Below are 13,942 nucleotides of genomic sequence, written 5' to 3'. Positions count from 1 at the left end.
TTGTGAAATTTCGATTTTCACGGACTTTAGCATCGACTTTTTCGAGAAGTTCGGCGGTCACTATGCTGGGTCTCCCACTTCGATCTTCGTCGTGAACATTGGTTCAGCCATTTTGAAATCTTATGACCCACTGACGCACTCCACCTTCAGTGATAATGTTGTCCCCATACACTTCACGAAGCTGCCGATAGATTTCTATCGGTTTACAGTTTTTTGCAGTCAGAAACCTTATTACTGAGCGCACCTCGCAGGATTTTCAATTAACGCAGACATTTCAAACCATCACAGTATCTGAACGGAGCACAGCATGAACCTCTCACTAGCATGGCTAGATGCAGACTGAGCTGCGCAACGCTCTGACCCCAAGATGGCCGCGCTAGCGCCACCCCTAGCGGACACAGACGGAAACGTAATCTACTTCCTGGATGGCCCTCGTATTATGTAAAGTGTCAGATTCCACATAGTATTGTATAAAGTGAATTACATATTCTTAAGGGCAGAATCTGGATATTTATAGTCCAATTTTCTCATTTTGTGGTGTTTAAGGTGGTATCAGAATGAAATCTGGAACACAGATTATGAAATTTCTGTTGAAAATAGATTCAAATCCTTTCTGAAATTCATCATGCATTGTTAGAAAAATAAGTTGTTGCATGCCCGCGTGTTTTTGAAATTATGACTTTTATGATGGTCGTTGGATTAATTGAGAATGACTCGCATGTAAATTGACTGAAAAATGTTATTATAAGTAGGTGATTTTGAATGATTAGAAAATTACTGTGTTTGAATCATTACTATTGTAAGAAAAACTTCTGTAGTCATAATCATCAGGGATCACCCTTGAGTTTTTTAAAGTGTTTTGTTGATGTATGCTGAAAATTACTAAATTTTGGTTATAATTTGAAAGCATGTTAAAATTTGACATTGTCAAGAAGTCCTGGTTCTGTATGAAACATTACTTTGCCAGTTTTCTGTGCTGAATCATTATAAACAGTTAAGCATGGATGCTTAATTATACATCTTTATATAAAAGGGGTGGCCAACAATGTAATGGAAACACAGATTAACTGCCTGCAATGAAATTTTGTACAGGATTTTGCATGGGTAATGTCACAACAGTAGTTTTTTGAGATCAAAATTGTGTTGTGTATTTGGATTTCTAAAAAAAAAAAAAAAAAAAAAAAAAAAAGAAAAAAAAAAGAAAAAAGAAAGAAAAAAAAGAAAAAAGAAAAAAAAATCAGATACTGTAAATGTTGAATACTGTTCCACACACCTTTTTTAATAATGTTTGGTATTCCATTTTCAAGAAACTTGCGTTATTGTTCAATAAAGTTATTTTGTAACATAATAATATAAGACATAATAATGCAAACATCAAAAGGCAGTATTACCCAGTTCCACTGGTAGTACTGGCATACCCACTTTACAGCTGTGACTTCATTGTGAATAATTTTCACCTTTGGCTCTTAAAGGAAAATTTTTTTTAATTGATTGTAGTGATTCAAGCATCTCTTCATTAATTTAGGGATCAGTCAACAGAACTCCATACTATTGCTTGTATACATATGAAGGAAAATATATTTCAGTGATACGGTTGCATTGAAAAAATAGTCTAGATAATTTCAGTTCCTTCTTAATGTTGCCTAGAAATGAAATTGGTTTTGATTTTTATTGGATACTTACTTGTAAATTTTAAGTAATATTTTCAGTAATTTATTATTCATCAATAAGAAAGGAATCAGATGTAACAATTTTGTGAAGCTTTTATGTAGTTTATAAGTGTGATTTGACTTAAGTTTTTTTTTACATCCATGCACACAATGAAATATCATTATACGTATTTCAGTGTTTTGAAAAATTCAATAATGGTACAATGAAGGATTGGCCTCTTTGCTCTGTTCAGATGACAAGTGTTATGTTGGCTGCTAAGGACAGCAACACGTGCATGCGACGTAATAAGCTTGTTGCTAATCTGAATGAAGGTATGTGTCTCAAGTTAATTAAAAAAGTCTGACACTTTAATCATATTTCTAAATAATAATAGTTAAAGTTCATGGGATACTAGGCTTATATTTTATTCATTAACATTTTATATCAATATTTTGATTTCTGATAAAAAAAATTTTTATATTATTGCTAACTGCACTCTATAGTTTTTTATTGCCACACAGACTCTATTTTGTCAAATTTAGCAGCAAAGTTATTAATCTTTTTGCTCTCATATTAACCCATTAATGTTTAAAAATTGGATTTTCAAAAGTGTGATTAAAAGAGTAATTTTGAAATTTTTTTTGCTACTATTTTCAGTATTGGTTCCAAACGTAAACCATTTCACTGTTAAGAAGCCAAATAATTAGTCTTTTCTTGGTTTTTCGAGTTGGAATTAGATTTTGAATTTAATTTATTAAACTTTGTGCTTTGTAATTGAATTTAAATTTTTTTTATCACTGCTCTCCGTGACAACTAGTTTTGAGTTGATTATTTCTATGGCACTTAACGTGGTACAAAGACCTAGTATGATTTTTTTTTCTTAACTGGTTTGTTATGTAAACCTTTTCTTTTGTCTGTGGGTCTTATAAAAGCCAAAAATTCCCGATCATAGGAGGAATGTTGTGTAGCGAATTTAATTTAATTAAGTGATTCATAAAAATCAAAATTTTAATTTGTAATTATTCAAAATTTGAGCTACACAACAAGTTTGGTTATATTCTTTTATTTGGCTTAATAATTCTAGTGTAATCTATTTCAGCTATTCGAGTTTACGCGAACTGCATCTTCAATCTTGTACACTCAGACAATGGATATAGGTAAATTTTTGTGTAATAAACTCAGTTTTTCAGGTTAAAAATTAATTTGATTTCTTAGTATTTAATATCTTTAATTGCAGAAAAATTAGCTCTTTAATTTGACATAACTTTCGTTTTCATAACTTTAATTGCATTTTAGTTATGAGCTTTAATTAATAGTTTCTTTTTCCGTTTTCATTGTGATTTCTCCTTTTGGGGAAGAAGTGCTCTTTTTTCCGGTAAAATAGTCGTTTTTTCGAGTTTCAGCGTTCCTTCATTGGGACTGCTTACAGGGTTGTTTAAATTCGAAGTTTTCTTCCTTCACTAGGTGTGGTTATTTGGCGACTTAGAATTTCCGTTGGGGTTTCAAAGTGGTGGCTTTGGCGAGTTTGCTAACACGAAGGAATGCTGTAGTTGTAATTGGTTTAACTATTGGCGAGGAGTGAGTTGGGCCAAGTTGGCAGTCCGGTGCTCTCCCTTTTAACGGGTTGTTTTGTGGGATGAGGTCACTTTTGACTTTTTTTCACTTATTACACTTTTGAGCCGCGAATTAAGCTGTTCTCAGGGATTAGAGGTGCATGCTCTGCGAGCCGGCTAAAAGGAAGAAATGGCGGAGTTTCTCCCGCGTGATCTACGGGGCTCTTGCCCTCGAAAGAAAAATGCCACAGATTAATTTTCTTCAGCCTTATTTTCATCTGCATAATTTTTTTTTTTTCGTTTACTATCAATAAGTTTCAAATGTTCTATCTGCTGTGAATACCCACATGAAATATTTTAACAACGGCTTATGTCCAGCACTCGGTGATCTTCAGACAAAACCAAAAATCTTGTCAAAACTGATGACCTGTTGCAGAGCCATCTTCAAGGATGCTATCTATGCTGAAAATTGTCGATAACCTGCTCCAGTGCTAGTCCTTAAGGAGTCAAGAATTCATCCAACTAAAATTTCTTCAACTGAGGTCAATGCTGGTGACGCTTCTACTTCAAGAAATTCAATGACAATAGTTTCCATAGAACTTTCTACAAGCCATCCGGGTTTTAAGTAATTTTTACGCTTATACTTCAAGAAATTCAATGACAGTAGTTTCCATAGAACTTTCTACAAGTCATCTGGGTTTTAAGTTGTGACCTGTTAAATTAAGAAATTCTTCTTTGACCACCTCACCAACCAGGCCTCCTAGAAGCGACAGCTAAGTGATTTTATTTATTTTTTTCTTAATAGTTAATGGTTGATTTATTTTATTATGCACTATTTCTTCTGTACTTAAGAAAGTTTTTTTTCTTATTATAGGTAACTTAATAAGAATGGGTAGGGAAATATATTATTAGTTAAATAATTTAATTAAAGCAGAAAAATTTTTTTTATCGTTAAGATTTTTATATCAGGTGCAATTAATTGGGTTTCATTACTACGTTGTTGGAATAAGTTGTCTGTTAAGATGTAAAGCCTGATTTTATTTTTAAATATTTTACCCGGTTTATTCTCTCATCTCAAAACTCTAAAATTAAAATGTGCAATAAAGAATTAGTATCATTCCGGTTTATTCTCTCATCTCAAAACTCAAAAATTAAAATGTGCAATAAGAAATTAGTATCATTTTGTTTATGTAACTAAGTTCATAAATGCTTATTCTGTGTGGAATGCTCTTGCAAAGTGTAAATTGTTAAATATTATTTTCTTTTTTTTTTCTCCCCGGGGAGGGTATGTTATTCTATCATACAATGTAAATGATTATGCTTACCATTATGAATTCAATATAATGTTTGATATTGCAGAATGTTTTGAAGGAAAATTGTGAGTTTATTTTGTTAAAGTATACCTTTTATTTTATTCAATTATTTCTCCCTGACTGGTTAAAATTTTTCTAAAATATAAATTGCTTAAGAGTTAAATAAATAATCATATTCTACTGGATCAGTCAATGGTATGTTTATTTGTGCTCATGTCTTTCACCAGTCCACTACTTAGTTTTATTTCAGGGTTAATCCAGTTAATACACAATGCAATGATTTTTTTTTTTGATTAGGTTATAGGTCAAGTTGATAGAAAAATCTCGTGTGTTACAGTGTCTCTTTAAAAGACACATAACAGCTGTACCTATCTAATTTGTTAAGCTTCTGCTCTAATTAGGAATTAAAAGAGAGAAAAAGGAGAGTGGGAGGAGCAAAGGTCTCCCACTCCTCTTCCCCTGGACCAACAACTTGAGACCTTTCAGTCTGCCATGTTTTTTAGTGTCTCCTTGCCACACAGTCAGTATGCATATAAGTCTACTTGCATATAAACATCCATGTCTGCAGTCCATTTACAGGATTTGAACTCGAGCCCTTTAATATAGCATCATTGGCCAGTCTGGGTGGCACAAACATGCGACATCTCTTATATTCATATTTAAGTGAATTTATGGGTTGCATGGTTAGCAATTATTTTGTTGCTGTTTTTGTAGCCTTTATGAAATTGGCTATTGTAGTAATTTAAGTTTTAAAGAATTTGTTTGTCTGATAATCTCAAAGCTCATATTTATTAAAGTTTTACATGCTGTGTCTGTAGCTTGTATCTGTTTATTATCTGATTAAATAAAAAATAATCATTGCCTTCAAAGTTCTGCTAGAATTATTAACATAGGTTTGGAAGGATCTCCACCAATTTTTACGGTTGACAGAAAAATATGTAAGTACCTTGCATTTCAATTAGGGGTTTATCAGTGCCACGTGTTTGTGTTCTAGGTTTTATGTTACAAAATTTTTATTAAATCTGTCATTGTGTACATTGAAAAAAAAAATAAATAAATAAACCCTATCAATTATGATGTTTAAGTTGGCTAAAAACTGCCTTAAATTAGTATATAAATTATTGTAATTTTAGTTTTGCTGTCTGATATTAATTTTTTCTGTTTTACAGTTAAAACATGTGATCCTTTAAGTGACAAAAACATTTTGACTTCATTATTTCCAACTAACAAAAGTGAAGAAATTAGAAATAAATCTGTCATAATAGTGGGAGCTAGGGTAAGTATTCCTTTCTTTATCTAAAAGTAATTTGTTTTCTAGTTTACAATTTTTTAATTTTAATGTTCCATATTGCTCAATTATTATATAAAGACACGTCATATCAAAAATGAATTGTTTAATGTAATGACTAGTATAATAAATAATTCATTGATGATTATAAGGTTAACTATAATAAATAATCCGTTGACGATTATAAGGTTAATTATAATTTCTCACTGACCAGTCACATCCAAAATACAGATATGTTCAACTTGAAATCTAGAACTACTCTTAAGAGAATAGACAACAGGTAAAACATAACTAATAATGATTAACCACTAATTATAGTTACAACTAAAATTTAACTGCTTTTTACTTGGGTCTTGGAATTATTAATTGTATACAGCACAACAAATAGATTTAGTGCCTAAACAACCTATGTGCTACTGTCCACAATTTTTGAAGATAAAAGCTAGCACATACAAAATAATATTTTCCCAAACTAGACTGGCCAATAGGTGAGCAGCTTATGAAATAAACTACTTTCTTCATGCTTTGTCTCTAGACTACACATGTGCTTATTGTTGAAACTTCACCTGAATTATATTCTGGTGAGACTGAGGAAGAAGTAAAGTTACAGGAAAGATAAGTATAAAAGAAAAAGGTATAATCTAAAATAAACCTTACACATTTATATCATTAAATAAAATTATTAAAAAATTCTATTTCAAATTTTTAACATTAAGTATAGGATTCCTAAAAAGGGTAGAAATTATTTCTAGATTACTATTGATGATTCCTCATAATTTAATCATTTCACTAGCCCCTACTAGTTGGAATTGATGAGAGTGCTCCGTAGGTAGGTATGGGGTCAGAACATAAATGATTTTTTAGAGTGCAATTTTTTTATGTTAACCTCTTTATTATAAACTCTTATTGTACTTATAAAACTTTATTATAAATTTTTAATATTATTACACTTATGAAACTTTAATGAACTGCTCTTATTACATTTGTAAAACTTTATTATTACTATTATATATATGAAACAATGTAAATTCTTAATTATATTTATTCATTAAAACTTTCTTCACTGCTCTTAACTTTTCAAAATGTGTAGCTATAATTTATTGCAGAAGATCTTTAAATTGTTAAATTTTAATTTCATTTCTTAGCCAAATTTAAAATGTCTTATGAAGAAGAAAATGGCATAATATGGATTAAAATTTAAAAAAAATATTTTTTAGTATTTTAATATATGTTAGCTATTATTTGATAATATGCTCTTTTTCTTGCAGTTGGATGCTTTTTCTATGTTTGATAAATTAGCTCCAGGGGCTCATTCCACAGTCACTGGCTTGGTGACTCTGTTAACGGTAGCCAAAAATATGGCTGGTTTGAGGGAAGAAATTCTGAAAAAGAAAGGTCCCAGCCCTGATAGAAATGTCCTATTTATCATCTTTAATGGAGTAACTTTTATTCCTACTTTTTCTCTTATAAATATATTTAACTAAGTGTTAAATAACTGGTGATTGTGTAATAGCATAATATTACTTTTTAATATTATTAATCATTTACCTGAGTGTTTTGTTTAATTGTAGCAGTTTTATTTGTAATTTAGAGACAATTAACACACTTGCCAGTAGTATTTCCTTTAGTGGTACTGCTGAAAATTCTTTTTGGATAGTCCATTCTGAATCAGTTATTACTTAAAAATATGTAAATTTTAATCAGATAACTAAGTAAGTTTATATGGGCTTATACTTTGTTTTTGTTTTACTTTTATAATACTTTAATCATTTTAATATTTAGAACTACAGATAGAAATGAGTCAACATCTTTACTGTGCATCTTCTCCAGAATAACTGACTTCTCTCTTTTTTTTTTTTTTCTGTTACTGACTATGATAGCATGTTTCTTGAAACAATCTAAGCTTAAATCTTTGGGTGGGGGGAGGAAGACAGAGCATTGCAAATCAAGCTTCAAAATTAAACGAGAAAGTCATGTACTGATATAGTTTGTTGGAGTGTTTATTTTCAGTTATTTGACTTGAGATTAGGGGAAGGCAAAATCTTGATAAGATAAAATTGGGTTCAAAGAGTGTGGTGGCGCATTATTTCCCTCATCTGTAGTAGCGACTTAAATCACAACTATTCAAAACTTCTCTACAATACAATGAATTTTTTTTTTTTAATCTAGTTGAGCAGATAACACTGCTAAACACTGGTAGTTCAACTCCAGTATGCATGATGAATTCAAGTGAATTTGTTGTTAAGTCATACAAAGGAATTTCTTCTCTTAAGCAAATAGTCATTGTGTGCTGTGTCATATTTTATAAATCCAATACATATTTTCATTAAGTCATAAATAATAATTCAGAAGAATTTGAGAAAAAAAAACACAAATTTCCTACATAACAGGCTTTCCCATACACTTAAAAAATTCTGGAAAATCGATGAAAGTCAGAGAAATGAAAAATGATTCGATAAAATTGAGGAAACTATTTAAAATACAAATAGGAATCCCCTCCTCCCTAAATAAGCAGGAACTATTTAAAGAAAAAAATTCTTCTCAAATGATAAAAAGTTTGTTTTAAAACTAACCACTAAACAAAAATTACCTTTTAAAAAAAGAAAGTATATTATTTCAATTTTTTGTTTATCTGATAAAAAATTATTTTACCCACTTTATTGTATCCAGTTTTATCAATCCATAGCTTTCCTAGCTACGTGTTTGTGAGCTGCTATTCACGTCTTTTCTAAAAAATGTAATTGTTTTATTTCTTATTTCTGTAGTGTAATTTAGAAATCACTATATTGTATGGTTGTATGTTATAATGAATAATTAACTACATTAGTTAAACCCTTTTTTCAGTTCAATATAATTCTGAGTATGTTTTGTTTTATTTTGAAACATTAAGCTGGGTGACAGTTATTGAGCTATATGAAATAAAAAATCAAATTCTCAAAAACTACTTAGTTCAAAAATTTTATTCAAATTTGAAAAGTAACTAAAGTATTCAGATTTAGTTTATGACATGTTCGATATGCTTGCTATTAGTGACTATGATGTGGCACAGACAAAGAGCAAAATTCTGCTAAACTAACTCGCTGAAGTGTTTAGACATAGACGCTTTTAATGAACTTCTGAATTGCTGTTTTGAGCTCAGTGATGGTCTCAGGATTGATTATTCACATAAACTTTGTTTTTAATATTCCCCCACCAAAATGAGTCGCAAGGGTTCAGATCAGAAAAATATGGCAACCATTTTAGTACCCTTTGGCCTTTTTTGAAACACAGTTTGTGTTTTCTCAATATTTTCAAGCACTTTCACACTTGCTCCATGGCTAGCATTGCCAACACTGCAATGACAAACACTACCAGTTATCTTGAGCTTCTTAATCAGATTTTTGATTGTTATAACACTTGAACCAGTTGTCTCTAACTTGTACTCAGTTGCAGATTTGTTTTGAGATGCAACTGGGCTGTTATTCCTTGAATAATAGATTTTGAAATGCTATATTTTGACATTTGCAATGTAAAATGAACTACGACAATACAAGTGCGCATGCTCAAATAAATTCCCAACTTGCAGTGCATTCAACTGCCAAGTTTTAACTGAATCTTGCCAATGATTCAAAAGTTATCAAATGTTTTTTTCTTATAGCTCAGTAATTGTCACTCTGTAGTGCTTATTAAGAATGGTCTTTTGTTATATTTACTTATTTATGTATGTATATATTTTTAGAGAATAAACATATTCCTCAATAATTTAAAAATTTTTTCCTTACATTTTAAAATTCTGTCTGTTAACAGTAGACAGTCTGTTTCCTTAGACGTAATGAAACGGTAGACAATTCTGTGTACTGTTTTTCAAGGGCTTAAATATGTGGCTCGTATAAATTATTAACCCTTATTTCCTTCACAGTAATGAATAAAATAAACTTTTACATTACATCATTATATTTTGTAGCAAGTGCAAAAAATTATTCAGATATTTATATTTAATATGATAATTAATTCATTTTGCTTGGTCAGAGAAATGGAGAAAAATTAAAAGTGAAATTTCAGTGAAACCCTGTATAAACTCAAGATAGCAGGTTCCAGATACCTCCAACCTGGAATTCGAACTAGTGTTAGTAAAAATAAGGATGAAAATCATACAGCATTGTTCTGCTTTACTGTACATAATACTATCTCAGGGTTCGTAGCGGTCCTTACAAGTGCTTATAAGTCCTTATATTTCAAAATAAAATATAAAGGCCATTATAGGTGCTTGCTTTTTCTTTAAAGCCCTTATTTTTTTTTTGTTTTTAGTGCTTATTTTTTGCTTTTAGTGCTTTTTTTTTTTTTAATGAACATGCATTTTCCCCCTGTACCAAAGCCGAAACTAAATAAACAACTTTTCTTCCTTATATGCAATGTCAGATGGTGAATCATACTCCTGGAAATTGCTTTCCCCCCCCCTTTCTCTGCATTAATGTAACCTATGGTGCGCGTCGTTCTGTTGGTCAAAGAATTGCGAAAACGATAGAAAATTCCGGTACATTCGGTATTCTTTTCCTCCCACCCAAATACTACACACATTTGAATTTCTATCAAGATTTTAATAATTTGCATTCTCGTTCCGCGTGTTCAGTTCATATTTGTGTTTATTATGATCGTTATGCTTATATTATGAGTATATGAATGAACATTTATAATAATACAGTTGCAGTAACTGCTGAAGTATAGATAAACTTCAAAAATGGGTGTGTTTTTACACAGATTAGCTTTCTAAGGAATAATATTCGGAATGGCTTAAATAAAAGGAAAGTAACTGAATTGTCAAAATAATATCCTTTTTTTTTTTTTTTTTTTTTTTTGCCAGTACATTATACAGTACGGAGGTTGGGAGGTTCTCCCCTTTCTCTGCAAAATCTCTAATATTGAAGCAGCGGACTTTTTTTTTTGTCACTGTCCAATCTGGATTGAATAGGACTAAAAGTTTTTGTGGTTTACCCAGCCTAAGCGAAGATTGATTCTATTCCGGAAATTTAATGCAGTCTGTTGAAAATTAGAATCAGGAACACTCAAGATTAGTAAGTCTCTTTCTTTTCCTTTATTTAGTTCTTCATTCTCCGAATACCGGCAGCTGTTGATTCCACTTGCGTAATATCACGTGTGGAAGAATTACGCCGCACGCATTGCACAATAATGTTGCATTGCACAATAACGTTTGCGGTACTTTGCAGAGATAATTAATTTTGATGTTCAGTCCCAGATTTGTTTATGAACACTGAAAAGAATTTTACTGTGCTTTCTAAGTGGAATATTTCTCAGTTCTGTTGGTCTATTTTTATATGATGCACATATCGAAATGTCAGAAATCATTTATTTAACTGAGAAATCTAAAGAACGGCTACAATCTCCCCCACTCCTCTTTTTCCAGTTACTATCAGAAATATTCGGCAACTTCCAAGTATGCGGGTTAGTTAAGCTTTTACTATGAAAGGATGACTGCATGAAGCAATTTTCCGTCTTCTGATTCCAGAAATGTGCCTCTTTTTTACTTAAATTACTTTGCTTGGAATATATGTTAAGGAAAAACTGTTATGCAATGAAAATTTAGAAAATGTTCAAAATTTTAATTTAAGTTAAATTATTTCAATATTAATATGAGTGGAAAAATAAATTCTATTTATTATTAGGTCCCAAACGAATACAATTAATATGGCTTTTTATTATTTATTTTCTATATTTTGAACTGAAATTTCAGTGCTCATTCTCTTAATAAATATTGCATTGCTCATATTTTAAATTACAAGTCTAATTTTTCTTTTAAGGTTATGCAGTTGTATATAACGTAATTAGACAGGGGCTTATTTTTTCCTTAAAATGTGCTTGAAAAGTGCTTATAGGTGCTTATTTTTTTAACTAAAATGTGGCTATGAACCCTGTATCTTGAAACTTTATGTCCAATTAGTGATTATCATTGTTTTGGCAAATGAAGATGGGTTATTTAATTTAATATGTTTTATTTTCAGGAAGCATTTGATTATATTGGCTCCAGTCGAGTGGTGTTTGATATGCAAAAAGGTGTGTTCCCAGTTCGTCTGTTCGATGGCCTCAGAGATCAGCCTGCTCTGATCGACTTGAATCACATTTCTCACTTCATTGAACTCAGCCAGTTAGCTCCAGAAGACCCCTCAGTTTCTCTGTGGCTTCACTCAGATCCAGTGTCTGTTAAAAAAAGTGATGCAGTTGCTAAGGAGGTTAGATATCACATTTTTAGTTTACAGTAAAATTCTAATTAAATAGAGAAAGTAGGATCATAGCCATCCTGATCAGAAAATCTGGAAAATTGGGTTTAACATTTATTGTATAATTATTCCCAGTTTGCAATAATATCATATTTGTTGTGAATAAAGCAGGATTTCCATTGTCAAAAATCAGGAAAAGTTAAAAAATATCTAGGGAATCCTAAACATCAGAGAAGATCAGAACTTTTTTTTTTTTTGAAAGGGTAGTAAAGTTAAAATTTATGGATCAGTCCTTTCAAATAATAAAGTCTATTTATTTTAAACGGTACCTAATAAACAAAACTTGTTTCTCTCTCTCTCTTCTTCTTTTTTTTTTTTTTTTTTTTTAGTGCATATTTAAAATTACTGTAATCTTCTTCCTCCCTAAAGAAAAAACTCGCCTTGTTTCAGATGCACGTTTTTATAACAACTCTTCTGTCCAACTATTAATGAACTGCTGTTCACTTGTCTTTTGGGAGAATCTAACTGTCCTGGCAAAAATAAATACAGGGTTCGTAGTGGTCCTTATAAGTGCTTATAAATCCTTATATTTGAAAATAAAATATAAAGGCCCTTATAGGTGCTTACTTTTTCTTTAAATTCCTTATTTTTTTGTTTTTAGTGCTTTTTTTTTTAATGAACGCGCTATTTTTCTGCGCTATTTTTCCCCGTACCAAAGCCGAAACTAAATACACAACTTTTCTTCCTAATATGGAATGTCAGATGGTGAGTCACACTCCCGGAAATAGCTTTTCCCCCTTTCTCTGCATTAACATAACCTTTGGTGTGCACGAAGAGTACAGACAGGTGCCCGTCGTTCTATTGGTCAAAGAATTGCGAAAGCAGTAGAAAATTCCGCTACATTCGGCATTCTTTTCCTTCCACCCAAATACTACACACGTTTGAATTTCTATCAAGATCTTAAAAATTTGCATTCTCATTCTGCTTGGTCAGTTCATATTCATGTTTATTATGATCTTTATGCTTATATTATGAGCATATGTATGAATGTTTATAATAACATAGTTGCAGTAACTGCTGAAGCATAGTAAACTTCCAAAAATGGTTGTGTCTTAACACAGATTAGCTTTCTAAGGAATAATATTCGGAATGGCTTAAATAAAGGGAAAGTAATTGAATAGTCATAATAATTTCATTTTTTTGGCCAATATATTATACAGTATGAAGGTTGGGAGGTCTCTCCTTTCTCCGCAAAATCTTGAATATTGAAACTGTTACAGTTCACTGCAAAACAAGCAACAGACTTTTTTTTTTTTTTTGGTTACTTTCCAATCTGGATTGAATAGGACTAAAAGTTCTGCGGTCTACCTACCCAAGCGAAGAATGATTCTATTCCGGAAATTTAATGCCGTCCGTTGAAAATTAGAATGAAAAACACCCCAGTTATTTAGTTCTTTATTCTCCCAATACCGGCAGTTGTTGATTCCGATTGCGGAATATCACGTAGGGAAGAATTACGGCGCACGTATTGTGCAATAATGTTTGCGATATTTTGCAGAGATAATTAATTTTGATGTTCAGTCCGAGATTTGTTTATGAACACTTACTTACTAACTGAAAGGGTTTTACTGTGCTTGCTAAGCAAAATATTTTTTAGTTCCGTTGGTTTATTTTTATATGATGCACATATTGAAATGTCAAAAGCATTTATTAGCGGAAAAATCTAAAGAGCGGCTACAGTCTACCCCCTCCGCTCCTTCAAGTTACGCTCGACTGTCCGAATATTCGCCAATTCCAAGTATGCGGGTTAGTTAAGCTTTTACTGTTAAAGATGGCTGCATGAAGCAAATTTCTGTCTTCTGATTTCAGAAATGTGCCTCTTTTTTACTTAAATTACTTTGCTTGCAATTTCTGTTAAGGAAAAAC

General features: G+C 31.2%; 1 protein-coding gene across 3 annotated transcripts in view; it reads left to right on the top strand.

Moving 5' to 3' along the window:
- Nucleotides 1-13,942, top strand: part of Nct (Nicastrin) — a 102,005-nt gene that overhangs the window by 42,452 nt on the left and 45,611 nt on the right. For all 3 annotated transcript variants that reach the window (XM_035370005.2, XM_035370003.2, XM_035370007.2), the window contains 4 exons: nucleotides 1,847-1,982; nucleotides 5,686-5,792; nucleotides 7,073-7,243; nucleotides 11,801-12,028. In XM_035370005.2, coding sequence (XP_035225896.2) covers nucleotides 1,847-1,982; nucleotides 5,686-5,792; nucleotides 7,073-7,243; nucleotides 11,801-12,028 — 642 coding nt within the window. The remainder of the gene's footprint in view (nucleotides 1-1,846; nucleotides 1,983-5,685; nucleotides 5,793-7,072; nucleotides 7,244-11,800; nucleotides 12,029-13,942) is intronic.

This window comes from Stegodyphus dumicola, chromosome 1, assembly GCF_044657685.1.
Source record: "Stegodyphus dumicola isolate Sdum_Otavi_A_Nest chromosome 1, ASM4465768v1".
In the NCBI taxonomy this organism is placed as follows: Eukaryota; Metazoa; Arthropoda; class Arachnida; order Araneae; family Eresidae; genus Stegodyphus; species Stegodyphus dumicola.
This window is presented reverse-complemented; position numbering and strand designations above follow the sequence as displayed.